The sequence below is a fragment of the Passer domesticus genome, chromosome 21 (genome assembly GCF_036417665.1).
Source record: "Passer domesticus isolate bPasDom1 chromosome 21, bPasDom1.hap1, whole genome shotgun sequence".
In the NCBI taxonomy this organism is placed as follows: Eukaryota; Metazoa; Chordata; class Aves; order Passeriformes; family Passeridae; genus Passer; species Passer domesticus.
This window is the reverse complement of record NC_087494.1, coordinates 1,257,622-1,278,684: the sequence shown is the minus strand read 5'-3', so window position 1 is coordinate 1,278,684 and position 21,063 is coordinate 1,257,622. Positions and strand designations below refer to the sequence as shown.

At 56.1% G+C, this 21,063-nt stretch overlaps 2 protein-coding genes across 3 annotated transcripts; one reads left to right on the top strand and one right to left on the bottom strand.

The window, feature by feature from the left end:
• The first annotated feature begins 1,910 nt into the window (after positions 1-1,910).
• Positions 1,911-7,519, top strand: UBXN6 (UBX domain protein 6). Of its 2 annotated transcripts, none has more exons than XM_064396446.1 (11): positions 1,911-2,144; positions 2,337-2,494; positions 2,710-2,771; positions 2,902-3,024; positions 3,249-3,346; positions 3,672-3,747; positions 3,832-3,916; positions 4,131-4,350; positions 4,439-4,569; positions 5,169-5,314; positions 6,401-7,519. In XM_064396446.1, exons 1-11 carry the CDS (start codon positions 2,062-2,064, stop codon positions 6,404-6,406), a joined length of 1,188 nt encoding a protein of 395 aa, XP_064252516.1. In that variant the 5' UTR covers positions 1,911-2,061; the 3' UTR covers positions 6,407-7,519. The 2 variants fall into 2 exon arrangements, with proteins under 2 accessions (XP_064252516.1, XP_064252515.1); XM_064396445.1 differs by having other exon boundaries at positions 1,912-2,144; positions 5,830-7,519.
• On the bottom strand, positions 6,830-20,985 carry CHAF1A (chromatin assembly factor 1 subunit A). The gene is made up of 15 exons (XM_064396419.1): positions 20,571-20,985; positions 19,901-19,951; positions 18,995-19,752; positions 17,211-17,267; positions 15,214-15,455; positions 14,696-14,756; positions 14,245-14,313; positions 13,632-13,855; positions 13,333-13,501; positions 13,086-13,166; positions 12,920-13,009; positions 12,460-12,721; positions 11,384-11,829; positions 8,561-8,648; positions 6,830-7,309 (listed from the first exon to the last, which is right to left on the bottom strand). Exons 2-15 carry the CDS (start codon positions 19,947-19,949, stop codon positions 7,230-7,232), a joined length of 2,676 nt encoding a protein of 891 aa, XP_064252489.1. The 5' UTR covers positions 19,950-19,951; positions 20,571-20,985; the 3' UTR covers positions 6,830-7,229.
• Between the last annotated feature and the right edge of the window lie 78 nt (positions 20,986-21,063).

Here is a 21,063-nt window from a genome sequence, read left to right as displayed (position 1 = left end):
CAGTGGGTGGGACAAACACCGATCCTGCCCCATCCGCTGCCCCCAGCTCAGCCTCCCCAGCCTGGGGATGCGGCTCCCGGCTGAATTCCTTCCCTGGGGCCATCCCGGGGCTCCAAACTCCTCCTGCACTGGGCAGGGTGTGGGTAGCCATGTCTTGGGGTGTCTCGGGCCCAGGACAGCCACCGGGAGAGGCACTGGGGCCACATGGGGCGAGTCTGAGCCCAAACTTGGGCCGCGCCTGGCTAAGCTGGAGCAGACGCAGCTGGCCTGGGAGCTGCGCTGGGGTTAACCTGCTTTTAACCCAAACTGCCTTCTCTGCAAGGTCATGGAAAGGAAAACAAGGAAAACAGTCCCTGCCCACACCGGGCTGCTCCCAGCGGAGCCAGGCGGAGCAAAACCCAAACACAGCCCTGATTCTGGGGAGAAACGACTCGTTCCCGGGGTTTGGGAGGAGGTGTGTGAGGAGGGGGAATCCCGCTGCAGGGAATTGGTGGAGGTGGTGTCGGGGTGGTGGGAGTGCTCCCTGTCACACTGTGAGTGAGGCCTTGCTGCTGCTGGGCTGTGCCACGTCTCTGTGTGCCATGTCCGTGTGTGCCACATCTCTGCTGTGCCATGTCCTGGCCTTGCCACATCTCTGCCGTGCCACGTCCCTGCTGTGCCACGTCCCTGTGTGCCACATCTCTGCTGTGCCACGTCCCTGCTGTGCCACGTCCGTGTGTGCCACATCTCTGCTGTGCCACGTCCCTGTGTGCCACATCTCTGCTGTGCCACGTCCCTGTGAGCCACGTCCCTGCTGTGCCACGTCCCTGCTGTGCCACATATATGCTGTGCCACATCTCTGCTGTGTCCTGTCCCTGTGTGCCACATATCTGCTGTGCCACGTTCCTGCTGTGCCACATCTCTGCTGTGCCATGTCCTGGCCTTGCCATATCTCTGCTGTGCCACATCTCTGCTGTGCCACGTCCTGGCCTTGCCATATCCCATCCACGCTGCATCCTGACCGTGCCATGTCCAGTCTGTGCCATATTCTGGCCTTGCCATGTCCCAGGCCTTGCCATGTCCCAGACTTTGCCGTGTCCCAGGCTTTACCGTGTCCCGGGCTTTGCTGTGTCCCAGGCTTTGCCGTGTCCCAAGCCTCGCCACGTCCCAGCTGTGCAATATTTCGGGCTGTGCCACCCCCTGGCCGTGCCGTGTCCCAGCTCTGCCACCTCCCAGCAGCGTCAGGGCTCTGTCCCTTCCCCTGAGCCCGCGCTGTGCCACGGCGCTGTCCCGGGAGGGCAGATCCGTGCCTCAGCCCGTGCCCCCCACTGGCGATGCCGCCGTGTCCAGCCTTCATCCAGGTGTTCCTGGCTCTCGGTGCCACCGGGCTGTCCCCGGGGTCTGTCCCGGTGCCCCGGGAGGGGCAGCGCCGGGTGCTGCTGCCCCGGTGACCGCACAGCCCCGTGCCGGGAGCCGCAGCCCCTTCCTCGGTGAGTCCCACGAGGAGGGGGAGCAGGAGCCGTGCCGCGGAGATAAACCCGGGGGGATGTTCACCGCGGCCATCCTCAGCTCCGGAGCCCTCGGCCGATCCCCCAGCGATGCCAAACACGAGGCTCCTTCTCCGTGCGCTTCAGACGCCCCAGCCTGGCTGTGCCCCAGCTCCGAGCCCTGTTCGCCTGCTTCGCTCACACCGGGGCCGCTCCCGGGACACCGGGAGCCGAGGCTGCTCCGTGGGGGCGGGTTTGGGGGGTCCGGGAGGCTCCGTGGGTGCCGCCGGGGGTCCGTGGATGCAACCGGAGCTCTGGGGAGCTCCGTGGGTCCCGTTCCGAGATCCGTGGGTCCCGTTCCGAGATCCGTGGGTCCCGCTCCGGGGTCCGCGGGTGCCGGCAGCCCCGGTGGTCCCGGTGCCGGTGTCCCTCGCCCCCCGCCCGAGCGGGGCCGGTCCCGCCCCGTTCCGGTGACGGCGCGGGCGGGCCGGAAGCGCGGGGGGGGCGCGGCGGCCCCGCTCCTGTCCCGGTGCTCCTGTCCCGGTGCTCCCGTCCCGGCGCTCCCGTCCCGGCCCGGTCCCAGCCCGGCACCGCCATGCGCAAGTTCTTCCAGGAGATCAAGGCCGACCTGAAGTTCAAGACGGCGGGGCCCGGGCAGAAGCTCTCGGAGCCGTCCCGGTACGGGCTGGGGGGGGGGACCCTCCGGTAACGCCAGCCCCGGTAACGCCAGCCCCGCGCTCGGCCCGGTACCGGGGCGCGAGGGGCTCGCGGGGCCGGAGCGGCCGCACCGCCGGGCCCGAGCGCCGCTCCCGCGGGGCCGCGTCCCCGCGGCGGCACCGGCGGCTCACCGAGCCGTGTCCTCCGTGGCAGGGCCCCCAGGGAGAAGCCGAAAGCCGAGGTGGCCCCGAAGCCCCGCCAGGCCCCGACGGATGAGGCGCAGAGGGCGGCGGCCGCGGCGCTGGCCCGGCTGGAGCTGAAGCCCAAGGGAAAGGCTCCGTCCGCCTCGCAGGAGAGCATCAGGAACCAGGGTAGGGGCGGGCCGGGGCCGTCCCGGCTGGAAGAGCGCCCGGGTGCCGCTCCCGAGGGTGTTTTGGGGCGGCCGTGGTGGAAATGGGGTCATGTGCAGCCCTGGGCTGGCACGCCACACCTGGGCAGGTGTTTGTTTCTCAGGGCAGCGCTGAGCTGTCCAAAAGCCTCTGGAATGTGCTGAGCCTCCACTGCAGCTGCGGTTTGTGTGTTGTAGTGAGAAAAGAGCTGATGGCCGAGGCGGCTGCCGGCGAGAAGGGGCTCTCCGTGGAGGAAAAGGTGAGGGGGATGCTGCCATTCCCTGCTCAGCATCCCTTGGGGCTGCTCTCCCTGTCCTGAGGGTATTTATAAACAGAGCCCCCCAAAACCTCCCCGTGCTCAGTTTGGTGCTTGGTTTTATCTCCTTCAGGAGCAGGAGGAGGAAGGGGCAGCTGCTCCCTCTGTCTCAGGGGTTTATTTCATCTGCCCCTTGACCGGTACTGTTGTGAGGAAAGACCAGAAGGAAAAGCAGCTCCGAGAAGCCATCCAGGCAGTGAGTGCTTCCCTTCAAACTCCTTCCCTTCCCTCTTCAAGCTCCTTTTGTGCCGTGGGTCCCCTCCAGCAGTGACCTCACCAACCTCCTTGGTGTAAAATCTCCCCCAGGACAATTTCACTTGACCTGTTAAATCTTCTCTAGCCCAGCAAATGGGGAACCGTTGAGCTGAGCTGGGGTCAGCTCCTCCCTGAGCAGCTCCTCTCCCTCTCCCTCTCCCCCAGTATTTCTCCGTGGACCCGGTGGCTGCTTCCATCATGGAGATCCACACCTTCAACAAGGACCGGGAGAAGGTCCGGGTGTGCGTGGAGACCATGGCCAAGTGAGTGTGACTGAGGGCAGGGGCAGCCCATCCCTTCCCTGGTGGGTTTTCTTGCTCTGCTTCTACAAAAGTCTTTCTTTTGGAAGAAAATGAAACTCTTGAACCACCCAATTTCTCAGCTGACCCGATGTCAGCACCCTGGAGGAGTTGGTCCCACTAATCCAAGAGGTTTGGGAGCTGCTGTTTTTTTTGGTTTGGCCCCAAAACATTGATGTATTTTATTTTCCTGTATTTCTCAGTTTTGTTTTCTCTGTGAGGTCTCTGTTTTCTCTCTGACCTCGGCGTGTCCTCTTTTGATCCAGGCAGTGCATTCCTCTTCTTGCAGGTACCTGGATAACATCTATCTCCATCCAGAGGAGGAGAAATACCGGAAAATCAAACTGCAGAACAAGGTGTTTCAGGTGAGCTCAGACTCCACAGCTGCGCAGCCTTGGAAAGCCCTTGCTTGGAGCAAACTCCATCTAAATTCTGTCCTTTTCTTCCAGGAAAGGATAAGCTGCTTGGAAGGGACACACAAATTTTTCCAGGCTGTCGGGTTTGAGACAAAAACACTGCCTGTTCCAGGACAAGGCAAGAACTCGTGGTGTTAATGTGGAGTCAGGGCTTTGCAGGGTGCTGGGGGAAGCTCTGGTTGCTGACAGCTCCACAGAGGTCATTCCTCCAAGGCTGGAACAAAAACAGCCTCTGAGCCTGCACATTCCTTGTCCCAGCGTGACATTTCCCCAGAGCTCCTTGTCCCCGTGTCACTGCCCTGAAGCCCAAGAGCCTCACTCCATCCTTGCAGAGACCACGGAGGAGTTCTACGTGCTGAAGGAGGAGGTGCTGAGCCGGCTGGAGGATCTGAGGGAGCACAAGGAGCAGCTGCTGAGCTCGGAGCCCGTGCGGGCGCAGCTGCACCGGCAGCCCGCGCTGTTCCAGCCGTCGCCCGCGGCCGCGCGCTTCGAGCTGCCCCCCGACTTCTTCAGCCTCACTGCAGAGGAGCTGCGCAGGGAGCAGCGGCTCCGGTGAGCGGCTGCAGGAGCAGCAGGGCCAGGGGGTGGCAGCCAGCAGCTCCTGGCTCTCCTCGGGGCCTACAAGGGTCTCTCCCCGCAGGACGGAGGCGGTGGAGAAGGCGGCGATGCTGAGGACCAGAGCCATGCGCGAGAAGGACGAGCAGAGGGAGATGAGGAGGTACAACTACACGCTGCTGCGGGTGCGCTTCCCCGATGGATACATCCTCCAGGGTAAGAGGGGCTCCTCGCCCTTCCCTCGGGCACCTCCAGAAGCTTCTGAGTGTAAGGAGTTGGATTGCAAGAGGGGCTGAGTTCAGCTGGTGGAATGAGCCACCCCAAAACCACAGCGGGGTAATGTTTCTCCATGAACTCTTCCCATCTCCAAACCCTCTCCCTGCACAGGGTTGGGATTTTAAACCAGGATTGGACAGAGAGGGAAGAATCTCAAGGCATCGTTAATTAAATCTCCTCTTCCCAGGCCTCTGGAAACAAGCTGGACTCATTAGATCAGTGTGTGACAGCAGCCAGCGTGAGGCTGCCTGTGTGATGTCAGACTGTACAACAGCATAAATCTTCAAATTTTCCAGTAGAACTCTGGCAATCATTTCAGGCTTTCCCAGCTCTTTGTTACAGGCTGGCAGGGGCTCCCAACAATTGACTATTTTTCTTTGGGGATTCTGCTTTTATAGTTTTCAGTTAATTCAGGCTGGCTGTGTGGCAGGGAAGTCGTTGATCAAGTCAGCATCAGTAGGTGAAGCCCCACGGAACCGACCACAAAAGGTTAGATTTTGGCAAATGCCAGACTCTCTCACCTTGTTTTCTCATGGCAGGCACTTTTTATGCCCGAGAATCAGTATCTGCGCTCTACAACTTTGTGAGAGAAGCACTCAGAGATGACTGGCTGCCCTTTGAGCTCCTGGGACCTGGAGGTCTCAAACTGACTGATGAGAACTTGGCCTTCAATGAATGTGGATTGGTGAGTGAAAAAAATTACTGTTGCTACCTTCCAGAGCATCTTGAGGCTGTCAGTCTTCTGCTGCTCAGAGCTGGGGGGACATTTGTGTTCTTTCAGAGCCCCAAGCTGTGCTCAGTCCCCTCATTTAAAGCACAAACAAAGCAGTAACTGCTTGGGGGCTTTGAGGTGTGGAGGGAAGTGCAGGGTCCTCCTGGAGCACAGAGCTGTCAGGGCTGGGAAAGAGGGAAGGCAGCGATGGTGAGGGAGGGTATGAACAGAAAACGCAAAGCAGCATCCCCTAAAAGGAGCTGTCTGCAGAATCCTTGTCCTTTTCAGCTTGAGCAGTCCAGGTCTGTGAATGCTCACAGGGTGTTCCACACCCAGGGGAAACAGAGCAGCTGTGGGAGCGCCCAAGGCCGGGATGGGACAGTGGGAGGTGTCCCTGCCCGGGCAGGGGTGGGACTGGAGGGCTGTTGGGATTCCTGGCAGCCCACACCCAGCCCTGGCTGTGCTCAGTCCGTGCCTGTCGTGCCCAGGTGCCCTCGGCCCTGCTGAGCCTGGCCTGGGACGCCGCGGTCATGGCAGACGTGGAGGCGGCGGCGGAGGAGCAGCGCAGCCCCCTCAGGCCCGAGCTGCTGGCCAGGGCCCAGCCCCTGTCCTGAAATAAAGGGCAGTGCCTCCCGTGCTGCTGCCTTCAGACTCGGTCCTCCTTTTCCCAGGACTGCTGGAGCTCCGTGAGCTCAGAGGTGGCTTTGGTTTAGCTCTGCAGAGGGGCTGGACCCGCTGTCCCCTGCCAGCTCCAGGCTCACAGGTGGCTCTTTCTGAGGGCTCTCCACACCAAAGCAGGGATTGCCCTGGAGCAGGGGCTGCCTGAGGTGTTCCCAAGGCAGTGGTGGAGCAGGGGTTAGGGGCTGTTAGGCTGGATTAACAACCTGAGCCTGGGTAGGGGGCTCAGGGAGCTCAGCTCCCCGTTCTGCTTCTGTGTGCACTGTAACTCCTACTGGAGAGAAGCTCTCTGGATAAAGTTACACTTAGTCTGATTAAATGGAATTATTTAAAGACTCAGTTCTGATCCCAGTTGCTTGAGTTGCATTGTTGTTGTTGTAGGTTTGAGATGCCAAACCAGTCTGTGCTGGGGCTGGCACTGGTGTTACTGGGGCAGCATCACCCCCCTTGTCCCTTCAGAGACCAGAGAGTGACAGCAGGGAACAGCTACTGCTGGTGCCCAGGGGGAGATAACCAACCTGAAATTACAGACAATCCTTTAAAGAAGTAATTCATAACTCACCAGTTGTATAAAATCCCCAGCAAGTTCGTCCTGTGTGTCACCAAGTTTGATGCCAGCTCAGTCCTTCAGTACCTCAAGCAGAGTTTTTCTGTGGGACAGAGCCCAGCTCTGATGCAGACAAGAGACTGAGAATCTAGCCCTGACCTGTCCAGCCTGTCCCAAGATAAGAGAAACAATGCATTTTTCCTTTTCCAAAAGTCAAGCCCTGCTGCTGTTCTCTGGAGCAAGTAAGACCACAAACAGGATGGTACAAGAGCATAAATTCATATATAATTGTACATCATTTATACCCAAGGCCACGCTGTACAACATTATGAACAGTCATTCCCCAGTGGCATCACAATAAGCTTATTCCAAAATCCCTCAGCTACTTTTAGAGATAATTTAGATACCTTCCATTACAAAGAAGTATCAAAATTTCAATAATGCTTTATTAAGGACAGATTAATATGCAGTATTTAAAAAAAAAAGCTAAAAAGCTAAAGCTAAAAATTTAAGCTTCTGTCTGGTCTGAAGCAGAACAAAGTGCTGTCTTCTCTTTACAAGAAATGTGGAATACTTTCAAGTATCTTGGTCAAAGATACACACGGTTTAAAACTTTCTAGCTCATCCTACATACATACAGAGGAGTTAGTAGACATTTTAGTCTCAAATTGTATTAGATGGGCTGACCATGCTGCTGTCCTGGTGAGCAGCTCTTGTGCCACTGGATTCTGAAGCTGTGGAACCTGCAAAGGAGAGAATGTGTTTGGATTGTTTTGTTTTTATAAATATCCTCATTAATCCAGTAAAATTTGACTACTTCATGTTTTATCTGTCTTAGCTTCCTGCATCTGTTGTGAGTCTCCTTTTCAACACTATTTAAAAACTGGTTTTAATACTGGCTTCGTATTTAATATCACCAATCCAGAATAAAAAAATCACTTCAACCATAAAAAGGATTTTCATAATCTTTTCAGCGCTTTCGAGTCAGGCAGAGGCAAACAAATAGAGCTGTATGTGTGTCAGCAGAGCCTGAGGGAGGGAAGCTGCTCAGTGGCATCCTCAGAACAAGAGGGGACAAACCTGAGGCGAGGTTTTCATCTCAGAGCCTGGTAATAAGCAAAAGCAGCTTAAGATTAAAGCCAGGCTTCTTGTCAAGCAGTCCCAGTGTCTGTTTTGGGAGGTGAGAGGAGCTCAGAGAGGAAGGAGAGCCCAGATAATGCCTGGAAGGGTCAAACACTACAGAATTTCTGTGCACGAGTCCTTATCTGCCAGAGGAGCTGCCCAACACAAACCACTTTCCTCAGAGCAGGTTGGGAGAGCTCTATTGTGAGCAGGAAGAAAGAGCCCAGAGCTTTGGAAACCACAGCACGTGCTTGGAGTCAGCTCATTGATCTGTGTGATCACGTCCAAAAGCTTCTGGAGATGAAAGGAGCTGCTCCACATCCTCATCCCAGCGTGGCCTGAAAGGAGAGGCTGCACAGAGGGGCTTTGAAGCCATTTTCCAAGGGTAACTGGGACACAAACACAAGCAAGAGCTGGCTGCTCCCTGGTGTGACCTCCTTCAGACAATTTGCACCTCTGAGGAGGCAGCAGAGGGGTGATAACCCAGCCCCTGCCAGGCCTCAGGGCTCTGCATGCCCCAGAAAACAGCAATATTTGCCATAATTCACCAGTGGCACTGCCCTGGTGCTCACCTGTGCTCCCAGATCAAGCAGGCACCACTGAGCCAAGTGCTGCTCCCAGGGGCTTGGTGCCACTGAGGCAGAAGAGGAGGAGGAGGAGGAGGGCAGGAGAGGCAAGAGCAGCTTAGAGAAGGCCATAAATAGCAGAGAAGCATCTTTAAAAAAGGGGGAAAAGCAGGAGTATCTGGGATAAGGTATCTATAGAGAGACAAGCTCAAGGAATGGTGAAAAGGGCAGAAAACCCCAAGTTTAGCCCACAAAGGTGCTGCTCCCTTGGGGGAGTGTCTGCCTGGCACCCATCTCCCTTCCCACCTTTTCCTGGCTGTACATCCACAATCATGCAGTCATCATCTTCCTCATCTTCCTCAGTGTCTGCCTGAAATCCATCCATCTCTGCAGCCTGGAGGGAAAGAGCAGGTACCAGGTGTGAGTCAGGAGGGCGAGGGTGCCACGGGCTGGCACAGGCAGTGCTGGGCACCCTCTGGGCAGGTGGGCACATCTGCAGGGAAGGAAATCTGTCACAAGTCTCAGCTCGTGGAGCTGGGAATTGCAAAAGGCCTCCTCTGCAGTGGCACCCACAGTGGGAGAGAGGCCAAGTGCTGCTCCAGGATCCTTCCCTCTTACACAACGTGCTGAGCAGCCCCCGCAGCACAGGCAGCTCAGCTGCAGGAAAATCTGACTCCTGCTGCACTTGGGAAGGGAAATCTCTCCCCCCTCTGTTTATTATTTTCATAGAATCACAGCCTCAGAGTCCAAGTGCTCCCCAGCACTGCCCAGGCCAGCACTGCCCCTGTCCCCAAGTGCCACATCGCCGTGGATTTTAAATCCCTGCAGGGATGGGGATTCCAGCCCTGCCCTGGGCAGCTTTGGGTGAATAAAGTTCCCTAAATCTCCAACCTAACCCCCTCTGGCCCAGCCTGAGGCTGTTCCCTCTTGTCCTGGTGGCTCCTGGGAGCAGAGCCTGACCCCCTGGCTGTCCCCTCCTGGCAGGAGCTGTGCAGAGCCCCAAGGTCCCCCTGAGCCTCCTCTGCTCCAGGCTGAGCCCCTTGGGATGTTCTCTCCCTTGAAGATGGAGAATTGCTGTTGCTTGTCAAGTTTGGAGCTGGTTCTCTCCTGACTCCTCCTCCTCTTTGGCAATCAGCTTTTATTCAGGGAGTGGTGCCTGTTCTTCCCTTCTGCCCAGGTTTCCTGCCATGGGAAAAGCCCAAATTCCCTATTTTGACTGGAGAACACAGAACCCAAGCAGTGACACAAACCAAAGTTGCCCAGCTGTGAGGGTCTGTTGAGTTTTTTTTTCTCCTTCAGCTGGAACTGGAATGAAAATCCTGCTCCCCATCCCCTAAAAACTCTTCCAAGCCAAGACATTTTCAATTCCATCTTTCAATAAAGTCCCAGTTCTCAAATCCCTCCTACACGTGGGCAGGTACTGCCCACTTCAGCACCAAATTTTTTCTCTCCACAGCTTATGTAAGAGCACCTTGACTCACACAAGCCCTGGTGTGAGCTCCCCAGCACAGAAACACGTGCCAGGGAGGGACCTGGCAGCTGTGCCCTGCCAGCCACGGCCCAGCCTGGCTCCACGGGCAGAGCAGGGCTGATTGAGACATCAGGGATGAAAAGCTTCTGGGGCTGTGACACCTCTGCTCAGAGCTGCACCTCCCCAGCACAGCCCTGAGGAGCTTTGAAGCATTCAGGCTGGTGATGTAATTCTCCTAAAAGCCTTTGTTTTGCTATTTCTGCTCCCTTCTAAGCTGAATTTCCAGTGGGTGCCAAGCAGAGACTTTTATCTCTGCCTTTATTTAGTGTACAAGAAAAAAACCCAAGCAGATGGAGTTTGGGGGCTGAACAGCTTCTCACAAGTCTCTGATCTCTATCAATACCTGAATGCTGAGCTTTTTCAGTAGAAAAGCCAAAAAAGCCAAGAATAAATTGGGAAGGCAAAGCATAAAAAGCATCAAAAGCCTCATCTGTGGTCCATGGGAGGGGGTGGAACGAGATCAGCTTTAAGGTCCCTCCCAACCCAAACCACTCTGGGGCTCTTTCCTAACCTGGTGCACAGGGAAGGAGGAATAAATCCACTGGCAGGGATTCCAAACCCTGCCCTGCCTGGGGGATTGGAAGCCAAAGGTTGATAACCCCAAGTTCCAACATCTAAAGCTTCAACAGAGCATCCCAAGCTTTGTGGGGACCCAGCTGTGACCCCTCCAGGGCCTGAAGGGGCCAAGAGGAAACATGGAGAGAGATTTTGGACCAGGGATGGAGGGACAGGACACAGGGAATGGCTCCCACTGCCACGGCTGGATGGGATATTGGGAAGGAATTCCTCCCTGTGAGGGTGGGGAGGGGCTGGGATGGAATTCCCAGAGCAGCTGGGGCTGCCCTGGATCCCTGGCAGTGCCAAGGCCAGGTTGGAGCAGCCTGGGGCAGTGGGAGGTGTCACTGGGTGGGATTTAAGGTCCCTTCCAAGCCAAAGCATTCTGGAATTCCATGATGCCATTTTTCAGTCATGATTAGGCTCCAGCACCACCTGTGGTTGCCCTGAAAAGCAGAAGCAACAACAGGAAAACCACAACAGAGCCCCCAGGCAGCAACCACTGCAATTCCATCTCATTTTGTCCCTATGAATTATTGTATTTTTAAACCAGCTCTCGAAATTCAGCTTTATGTGTGTCAGGATGAGCTGGAGCCTTCACAGACTGCTCTGGGCTGAGTTGCAGCACTTGGGAACCACATTTAATCCCTTCACATGCAACTGCTGTAAGCCATCAGCTCGGGCTGTACATCTGGCAGCCACAGGCACACATAAAACCTGCACACAAATTACACACAGCTGTAAAACCAAGGCCAAGCAGACTCTCAAACTATTCACAGCTTGGATGCAATCACTGCCAAATAGCAGAGAATGGAAGAACAGCAGGAGAGCAACGTTTCAAATGGAACAGAGAGTCCAAGCTGCAGACACACAAAAGAAACCCATCTCTGCAGCCCCATCATTTCACTTCTTTCCCCATGAAAAGGGTCTTGTGGTGTGCAGGACAGTGGCTGGAGTGAACAGGCCGAGCTGGGGGGTGCAAACACCCCCAGCCCCACTCCCAGCCCTCCTTCCTGGGGCACCACACCCCGCCAGGAACTCACCTGCTCAGCACCCCGCGGTCTCTTCATGAACTTGGTGATGGACATGCTTCCCACGGCCTTCCTCTTGGCTGCCAGGGGGGTGGGCTGGGGCACAGGCAGCCCTGGCACGCTGCCCAGCTCCTCCTTGCCCGTGCAGGGCACCTGGGTGACGTAGTTCCACTGGCAGGGTACGGGGAGCTGCTCCTGGCCGAAGCTGCGCAGCACCTCGGCGTGCACGTACCAGCACATCCTGAACTCGGGCCTCTTCTCGTACACAGAGCTCTCTGAAATGATCCTCTTGAGCCTGGCCTTGGAGGGGACCCCGCTGTCCTCCCCTCCTGGGGGCTCTGGGGGGCTCCTGGAGCCGTGGCTGAAGCGTCCCTGGCGGCAGCACTCCTGGAACTCCTGGATGATCACCCTGCTCCCGTGCACGTTGCCGTGCAGCAGCGGCAGCAGCTGGCCCAGGACTGCAGGGAGAGGTGGCACAGGAAGGGTTAAAGGTTGGGAAAGCAGGGGGGAGAGAAATCAGCACTTTTAGGGACGGGATTGCCCAGAGAAGCTGGGTGTGCCCCACGTCTGGGAGGCTCCAAGGTCAGGTTGGATGGAGCTTGGAGCAAGTGGAAGGTGTCCCTGCCCATGGAAGGAACTGGATGGTCTGTAAGGTGTCTCCCAACCCAAACCACTGTGGGATTCCATGATTTGATGTAGGAAACTCACCCCCAATAATAACAACACCCTGGAGTGAAATCCCCACTCCCTGCTTGGCCTTTATGTGAGTTATTCAAGGCCTTGTGGAAAAGCTCAGGACTGGAAGCCAACACAAAAACCAAACCCTTTCCCCCAAACAACAAACAGGCTCAGACCCATCCTAAATCTGAGCTTGCTCAAGTCTGGTTGGCTTTAGTTCCTAGATTGCCCAGAGCAAGACTTTTTGGAGAGGCACTGCCAGAAAACTCCTTCCCAAGAGCTCTCAGAGATTCCTTGGATTCCAGACTTGTCAGCAACAGGTCATTGAATGCAACACTCACTAATCCCCCTGCTCCCTCCAAAGCACAGCACAACGCTGTGGAAGTACTGCTTAGCCCTTCAGGTCTTACTTTGCTGATCTTTTGCTCTTTTTTTGCTACATTTCTGTGTCTGCTGCTCTTCCTCTGGCACAGGTGGATCCAGGACACAGGCTGTGAACTGCTGGAGCACCTTCAGGTCCGGGTTGGTGCTGCTGTCCTTTGCTGCCCTTTCCCAGACACAGCCAATCTTCACAGGCTGCAGGACATGGAACCTCTTGCCCTTGGCTATCAGCTCATCCCACTCCTTTGCTTTCAGCTTCTGACGAACCTTCTGGTTCTCTGGGTCACACTCCTGCAGCCACAGGGGACAAAGCACTTGTTACACCCTTGCCAGGAAGAAAAAAAGAGCTTTTTAAACCCAGCTTTGCCTGTGCTCCAGAGCCACACAGGGCTCCGTGCAGGCACAGGACCACGTGCTCTCCTCTCCTGCCAATATTGACAGGACACAGTTCACTGGAAATGGAAACTCAGGGACACCCAGCTGCCTTACCTCTGTCACACCTTCATCTTCAGATAGGTACCCATGGGGTACAAAAAAGCCATCGTCCTCATCTTCATCCTCTCCCTCCTCTTCATCATCCTACAAATAAATGGGTGACAAGTTACACTGCCAAGTGCAAGTGGTTCCTGATTTTTTCAGCATGTAGGATCCTCACCTCTTCACTATGGGAGAGACTTTCCCCAGGCTCCTCCTCTTCCCACTCTTCATCACTGTCTACTTCATAGTCCAGCAGTTTCTGCAAGAAATGCCAACATTCCTGTCCAGCACTGGAGAGCACAAAGCACCAAACCCAGCCCGGGCTTTCAGAGGGAACAAAATGGCTCAGAAATCCCAGGGAAGCAGAGGACTTGGCCAAGCACATTCACTTGTAGGGCACAAAGGATGCAGCAGGCTGTGCTTACAGAGTCCTTGGACCATGGATTCCTGGCACGGATCAGGGAGGTTCTCTTGTTCCAGGTGCCCCAGTAGGCAGGGCGGTGATTCTCGCTGAACTGCAGGAGCTTCATCCTGCCAAACTTCTCCCTCTCAGGAACAGCATCTGCCTGGCAGCTATCCACCACCACCACGTCACTGGGAACACAGGGGAAGGTGGCTCAGCCCCACAGAACAGCTCCAGCCTTCCCTCCTCTCCAATCCTCAGCCCCTCTCTGCAGCTCACTTCATCCAACAGAAGCAAAGCGAGCCCCAAGTGCAGACTGACCTGTTGACACTGTCACTGCTGTCACTGACCAAAGTGGGCCCAGTTTTTCGTGGTTTACGACATTTTAGATCCTTCAGGAAAGAATCTTCACCATTCTGGGCGTGCAGGAGCTTGTCCAGCTGCTCCAGGTCGTCTGGATCCAGGGCAACACGGCTGAGGGGGGCTAAGACCATGTTCTCCTTAATCTCAAAAGGAGCAAACTTCCCACAGGAGCCAGCAAGGGTCTGAAACATCAAGTGAGGAATGTCAGGGTTTGGACACTGAGAAGCTGCAGCACCAACACGTGCAAGGAACACCTGCTGTTGAGGTGCTGCCTCAGGTGAAGATTTAGGTTAAGTGAAGATTTAGGTTAAGCCCTTCCTGTCCAAGACTCCAGATCTTCCAGGCAATGCAGAAGACAGAGCTGAGATTCACTAAATCAACCACAAATCTTCTGTAGTCTCTGTTCTGGCCTTTTTCTTAAAATCCTTTGTACTTTTGAGACCAGGAAATGAAGAAAAACCAATGTTTTGACCACCTAGGAAGCTGTGAGGGGCAGCTGAGAAGGAAATCAGGGTATTTTGTTAAGAAGAACTGTGAGAGACCAACACACAGAGGCACAGCAATCGCTCACCTTGGGGGCTTGTGGAGTCTTTGGTTTCTGGAAGAACCTGGTGATCTCTGCTTTCTGTGCATTGATGCGCTGAAACGAGAACCAAATGCACACCTGAGCCAGGACAAAGCTTTGGAATTCCAGCTGAGCTCATGCTTGACTCAACTTCAAATGCAACGAGGCACAAAGCAAAGTTCAGGCAGTCACCAGCTCCTGTGACTCAACAGAAACACTCACTGTCCTCCCTGCCACGCCAGGGCTGCCGTGGCAGTGCCAGGGAGAGTTCACTCGTGGGCATTCAGAAACACAGAGAAAACACTCCAGAAGAGGAAAACAAAGTAACCAACAGGTGTGAAATAACGGGTGAAATCTGCAAGGAGCAGCCCCAGCAGGTCAGGGGGGACAGGCTGCTCCACCTACAGCATTTCACCCCAGAAAGAATTTAGAGACAAGCCAGAGAAGGTATTTTTACCTTTTCTTCCTCCTTTAACCGTTTCTCCTCTTCTTTCTTTCTCTTCTCCTCAAGTTTTGCCCTTGAAAACAAAGATCATGTGAATTGTCACCCACCAGGAAGGGTTTATTTGCACTGGGGAAGAGGTGGGAAGCCCCAGACCCCACCACGAGGATCATCTGTCAACCCAGCCAAGAACCACGCTTGGTTAAGTGCACAGAAGACTTGGTTCATTCCTTCTAGAGCAAATATTGACCCATTTCAAGTTAATAGGCTGGCTCCAGTTCCTCTCAATACAGGGAATTTCAGGGGTCACCAAGTCACAGGTAACTTCCTCAGCAAACAGCACGAGTGAGCCAGGTCAGCAGGGGAAGCTCAGGGCAGCAGTGGGCACTGCTGGGATGGGGGCACAGAGTCCCTCAAGCATTTCAGAGCCACCCCCTGACCCCAGACCTGTGCTGCTGGAGCAGGGGGGCAGGGAAAGTGGGATGGACACCAGCACGGGGACCCCCAGGAGCTGCACAAGCCCAGGCACTCACTCCAAGGCCTCCTGCCTCTCCTTGCGCTTCTCCTCCTTCACTCGCAGCTTCTCAGCTTTCTCCTTCTCCTCCTTTTCTTTCTTTTCCCTCCTTTCTCTCTCTTTCAACTCTTTCTCTTCCTCTTTCCTCTTCTTTGCCTCCTCCTTGGCTCGTTCTTTCGCAGCTTTTGCCTCTTCCTTCAGCCTCCCCTTCTCCTCCCTCTCTGCCTGCAGCTTCTGGAGCTTGTCCGCACGCTCCTGGTCCTGGGGCACAAAGGGGGACACTCAGCAACCAAAACCCAAACTTCTGTGCTCCCAAAACCCTGGTGAAAATCAGCATTTCATTGCTCAGGGAGGAAGCAGGACCCACCCAGTGCAGCATCACAAAATACCCTGGACCTGGAGGGACCCTCATCCTTCCCAGGAAGGCAGGTGGGAGCACAGCCCAGCCCCCAGTGCCTCAGCCAGCTGAGTTTCCTGGTGCTGCCTCTCTGAAAGCTTTAATTATTCTATTCTCTTAGCAAAAAAAAGGTATTTTCATTTCTCTGTGCATCAAAGAAAGCTTTGTATTGAGTCATCTTCATTACCACTGTAGCATTATGGAAAATTAGATGGGAATTAAGAAATCGTAATTATTCCCTTATTTAATAGGAGATTTCAGATTCTTTCCAAAATATTTCCTCCTGAGCAAAGCTTTTCATGCTTTGGTGTCACCACAGGGCTACAGTGGTGTCACTTCTACAAGTGAATTGGAGCTGATTTGACATCATAAAGCCACAAGGATTTTCTGATGGTTTCCACAAGCACAGAAATCACTTTGATGATCCTCGTGGGTCCCCCCAAGCTGGGATGGATATTCCATGATCTCAGGGAGCACAGTCAGCCTCCAAACCCCAGGTTGTGGAGCTGGGCCCTTGTTTTCTTCCATTTTACATCACTAGTGCCCTGAGTTTGTTCGAGGGGTGCTCTGGGAACAGTGGGGGGAAGATTTTATTGGAAGTGTTGCCTTTTATGGTGTTTCCTCCCAAAACAACTGCAATTCCCACCATGGCTCTGCTGACACAAAGGAGGAAAATGTCAAATTGAAGAGAAAAAGCTTTTCTGTGCTGCAGGCACTGGTGATGTCACCAGGAAAGGAGGATCTGCCTGTGCCCAGACACTCCAACTCCTCCCTGGGTATTTTCAGTTTTCTTTTATTGATTTCACATCTCTCCTTGTCAACATCAAGGCTTCCTTGAGCAGTGTCACAACACAAATAACTGCAGAAAGCCACCACCAGCCAAATGGTGCCAATGGCAAGGAAACAACACTGTCAGCCTGAGTCATGGAATGTGCAGGGTGCTGGTGTGAAGCTGACAGCTCACTGGTGGCTCTGGTTCATCCCCAGCATCATTTTTAGCTTCCATTCTCCTCTCTCCCTCCCATCCCTGCTATTTTTAACACAGCTATAGAAGGGAAGAAAACAACAGATTGGGATTCTATATGGGGCACTGGGAAAAGCTTTACAGCTCCAACTTACATAAAACACACAAGTTTATAAACAAGCCACAGAGACACAGAGTTCCTGAGCACAAACCCTCCCAGGTGCAGGAAAAACAACCCCAAAAAACCCATTCCTGCAGCACTGACTGCTGAAACCCCAGGGACCCTTCAGGCTCCTCTCCAGCCAAGCAGGCAGAACCTGGAGCTTGAGCATTCCCAGTGGTGGCATCCAGTGGTGACATCCTCTGGGAGCCACAGGCACAGTGCCCCCCTTGCCTCGTGTATTCATAAAAACAGAGCCTGAATTTTGGGGCTTAAATGTTTCTAATCTCTTCCCAAAGAGCCCCAAATGCACCCAGGGCTCCATTCAGGAGCTTTGGAAAGAGCCAAGCACTTTAACTGCCTGCATTAAAGGCTCCTCCAGGCTCCCCAGGGTGAGGAAAAATGGCAAAAGAGATGTTGCAGCTGGGCTGAGATAAAAGGCAAAGCCTCTGCTGGCTCCTCAGGGGAGCTTTGGGTGTCAGGGAAATGCCTTACTCTTTGCAATCTCAGCTTCTCCTTCTCTGCTGAACTTCTGTGGAATTTCTGAGGTACCTGCAATTACAAAATGCAAGTTTCAGAGGAGATCCTGAATTGCACATGACACCCAGTCACTCCAACTCCCCCCAGAGCAGGGAATGAGGACACACCTCAGAGCATCCAGTGTCCCCAGTCCCACCCCAAACTCCTGAACAAACCCCTCTGGTCCCCTCAGGGAACACCAGGGAGCTGCTCTGAACCACAGGGCACATTTCACTATGGCAAACTCACTTCCTTCCAGCTCAACTTATGTTTCTTTGGGCTTTTTTTTTTTTTTTAATCCATCTTGCTGTGATATTTAGGTGGAACTTTATGAATACAAGGACTGTTTTCCACATTTTAACACTTCTTGTCATCACAGTCCACTTGATCTGCCACCAGTAGCAGCTCACTGATCCTAAGTTCCAAACAGGGCACACTTCTCATTTATATTTTATTCATGGGGGGGAGAAAAAGGTGTTTTATGCATAAGACCATTGTTCATAGACTGGTTAAAGGCCTAATTTGTCAACATTTCAGTGATTTACTGATTTACTGGATGTCCCCTCCTCCTGCTGCCATTGACAGCATCACATTTAAATTGTGATTAACAGGCTAACACAGCCCAACTGCTTTATTTTCTATATTTATCTGATCTAAAACAGGAGTTCTGTCAAGTGGGGGCTTCAGCTCCTCTGAGCTGTTTCCTCCCAGGAAAACAAAGCTGCCAGGACTCCCAGCTGCACAGCCTGGGGTGCAGCCCCTCATTTTGGGGAGCAGCAGGAGCAAATCCAGCCCCCCCGGCAGGACTGGCTTACACCAGGAGTGCTTTCTGCTGCTCTGCTACACTGGAAATGCTTCATGCCTGCTTGAGTGTGTCTGTTTATTTTAGGGATGGAAGATTGGGAGGTTTCACACAGGAGGAATTGACCACTTGACTGGATAAACACAACAAAAGGACTGGGAGAACCTTGCCTGTGCTGTTTGAGCCACCTGAGCAGGTGCTGCTGCCCTTGGAAGCTTCTCTGCCCAAACTGCCCCAAAATCCAGGGTGGTTGGGGGCCTCCTGCTGAAGCACAGCTGCTAAACTGAAATTTAGGTGACCAAAAACCCCCTCACCCAGAGCTTTCTCATGGGATCCCAGAAAGCTTTGGGTTGGGAGGGACTTGGAGCCCATCCAGTGCCACCCCTGCCACGGGACAGGCTCCAGTGTGCCAGGCTGCTCCAAGCCCACCCAGGGCACTGCCAGGGATGAGGCAGCTGAGCTGCTCTGGGCACCCTGTGCCAGAGCTTCTCCCTGGCAGCTGCAGGAATTCAGAGCTGGAAAAGCACCTGCACTGGGGGAACATCCCCAGGGGAATCCCAGCAGCTCTGAGGAGGACAAAACAGAGCTTGGGGAAAACCACCTCAAGCACAGAGCTGCTCTTGGATGCTGTTCCCAAAACACCAAGCCCAGGTGGGCATTTCAGTAAAGAAATGCAAATACAGCAGCAGCCAGAGCCAGGGAGGATCCAATCCTTGAGCTGCAGGGTTTAAAGACCCCAGAGGGCAACAACTCAGGAATTAATCCCCACTCAGGAATTAATCCCCACCACATCCCTGTGCTGTCTGAGCCACCTGAGCAGTGCTGCTGCCCTCGGAAGCTTCTGTCCAAACTGCCCCAAAATGCAGGGTGGTGTTTGCCCCACTCACCCTCTCCCCACCACCCCAGCACCCCAACCACTCCAGCAGAGGGCCTGCACCCCAAAGCAGAGCAGACCAACCTTCCTGGCGGGTGTGGAGGCAGCCAGGGGGCTGCTGCTGCCCTTGCCCTGTGCCAGCAGCTCGGGGGAGCTGCCGGGGCTCAGCGAGGAGTTGCTCAGTCCTGAGTCCCCCTCGTGGGATGACTCCAGGGCCTCGCTCTCCGAGGCAGCGTCCACAGGGGCCACCTGGGGGCCCTTCAGGCTCATGATGTCCTCCAGCAGCACCACGGGCACCTTGCCCTCAAAGAGCACGTCCTTCAGTTCGCCCTGAGCGCCCTTCCTGCCCGCCAGGTCCCTGCAGGCCGTGGGCTGGGGCCCAGCTCCTGCAGCCTGCCCTGCCTGGGGCCCCTCAGTCCCCGTGGAGTCTCCTGCCTGGCTGCTCTGCCAGGAGCTCGGGCAGCTCAGCTCTTTTCCTGTGGGGCCATTGCTCACAGCAGCTGTAGAATCCACGTCCCCCGGCTCTGTGCTGTCCCCGAGTCCGTGGGCAGAGCCCCTGCAGAGGTCAGGAACGCCCCCGGCGTCACTCGTGTCACCTCCTGGGTTTTTCTGGATAAAATGGTCCAAGGGACCCTTCCCGTTGATGAGATTTGGAGTCAAATTCCCGTCTGAGCCCAGCTGGCAGTCGTTCTCCACATTGTCCAGGGAGGCACCCGAGGCATCCAGGGAGGGATCCTTGCTGGGAGCAAAAGCACTCGGGGAGCTCTTGACTTTTTTGAGTTCTGAGTGGACATCGAGGTTCTCCTTTGGCACGGGGTTGAGGCGCTTGAAGGGCAGCCGAGCTGCAAGAAAACACAGCTTAGAGACAGCCAGGGGCACCTGGACACACAGAGGTGCTCTACTCACAGCCCAGCCAATGCATCTCACAAAACCAGCTCTGAGATGTTTCAATGTGCTACAAACTGCGCTGGGTGAGGGACACTGCCTTACCTTGGACGAGCTTCCGTGGGGGAACAGCAGCTTTGTCTCTGCACTCCATGGCTACGGGAGAAAACGACAGATCAGCACCCGTGGCTGCTCCCAGCGAGCCGCTGCTTCCCTGGGAGGGCTGGGGCAGAGCCCAGCCGCTCTCCCGGGGCCGGTGAGGGCGGACAAAGAGCTCCCGGTGCCACCGCCAGGGCACAGGCACCCACCGGCTCCCACAGCCGCAGCGTGCCCCTCGCTGGGCCGGCCAGGAACGCCCCCAGGAGCCCGAGCGTGCAGCCAGGGCGATGTGAGGAGGGGATTCCGGGCTGTGAGGAGGGGATTCCGGGCTGTGAGGAGGGGATTGCGGGCTGTGAGGAGGGGATTGCGGGCTGTGAGGAGGGGATTCCGGGCTGTGAGGGCGGGCCGGGCCTGGCACAGGTGCCCAGGCTCCCCGGGGCCGCTGGCAGCGCCCGGGCCCAGCGGAACGCGGCCCTGCCCGCCGCGGCGGCGCGGCCTTTCGGATCGCTCCGCACCCAACCCGCTCCGTGCCCTCAGCGGCGCGGCCGCAGGGCGGGCCCGGGCCCAGCCCCGGGGCGCGGCGGCAGCTCCGGCCCCTCCTTTGTTACCCCGGGCAGGCCCCGCGGCCCAAGCGCCGCCGGGAACAGCCCGCGCCGCGCCCCCAGCGCGGCCCTACCTGCGGCGGTGGCGGGCGGCGGCGCCAGGCCCGAGCGTGAGGCGGCGCAGCCCCCGCCGCTCCGGGCCCGCTCCCGCCCGGCCCGTCCCGCTCGTACTTGGCGGGAGCCGGGGCGACCCCGCGCCGCGCGCCGCTGATTGGCCCGCAGCGCCCCACGTGACGCGCCCGGCCACGCTCCCCCGCTGCGTCGCGCCTTCCGATTGGCTGCCGCCGAGAGCGGCGGTGATTGGCGGAGCGGGCTGTCGGTCTGGCGCGGTGCGGGCGCTGATTGGGTGGTTTTGTAGAGGGCCGGCGGGGCGCCGCTGGGTCCGTGGGCCTGGGCCCGAGGCCTACCCGTTCACCGGGCGGGACCGATGCCGCGGAGGGTCGGAACGGCCTGTCCGCAGCAGCGGGCGGGGGGGGCGGAGCCAGCACTGCCGCCCGCCGGGCCGCTACGGGCATTGAGCCAACGCGCGAAATGGCGGCGCTGCCGGCGGCCAATCAGCGCCCGCCG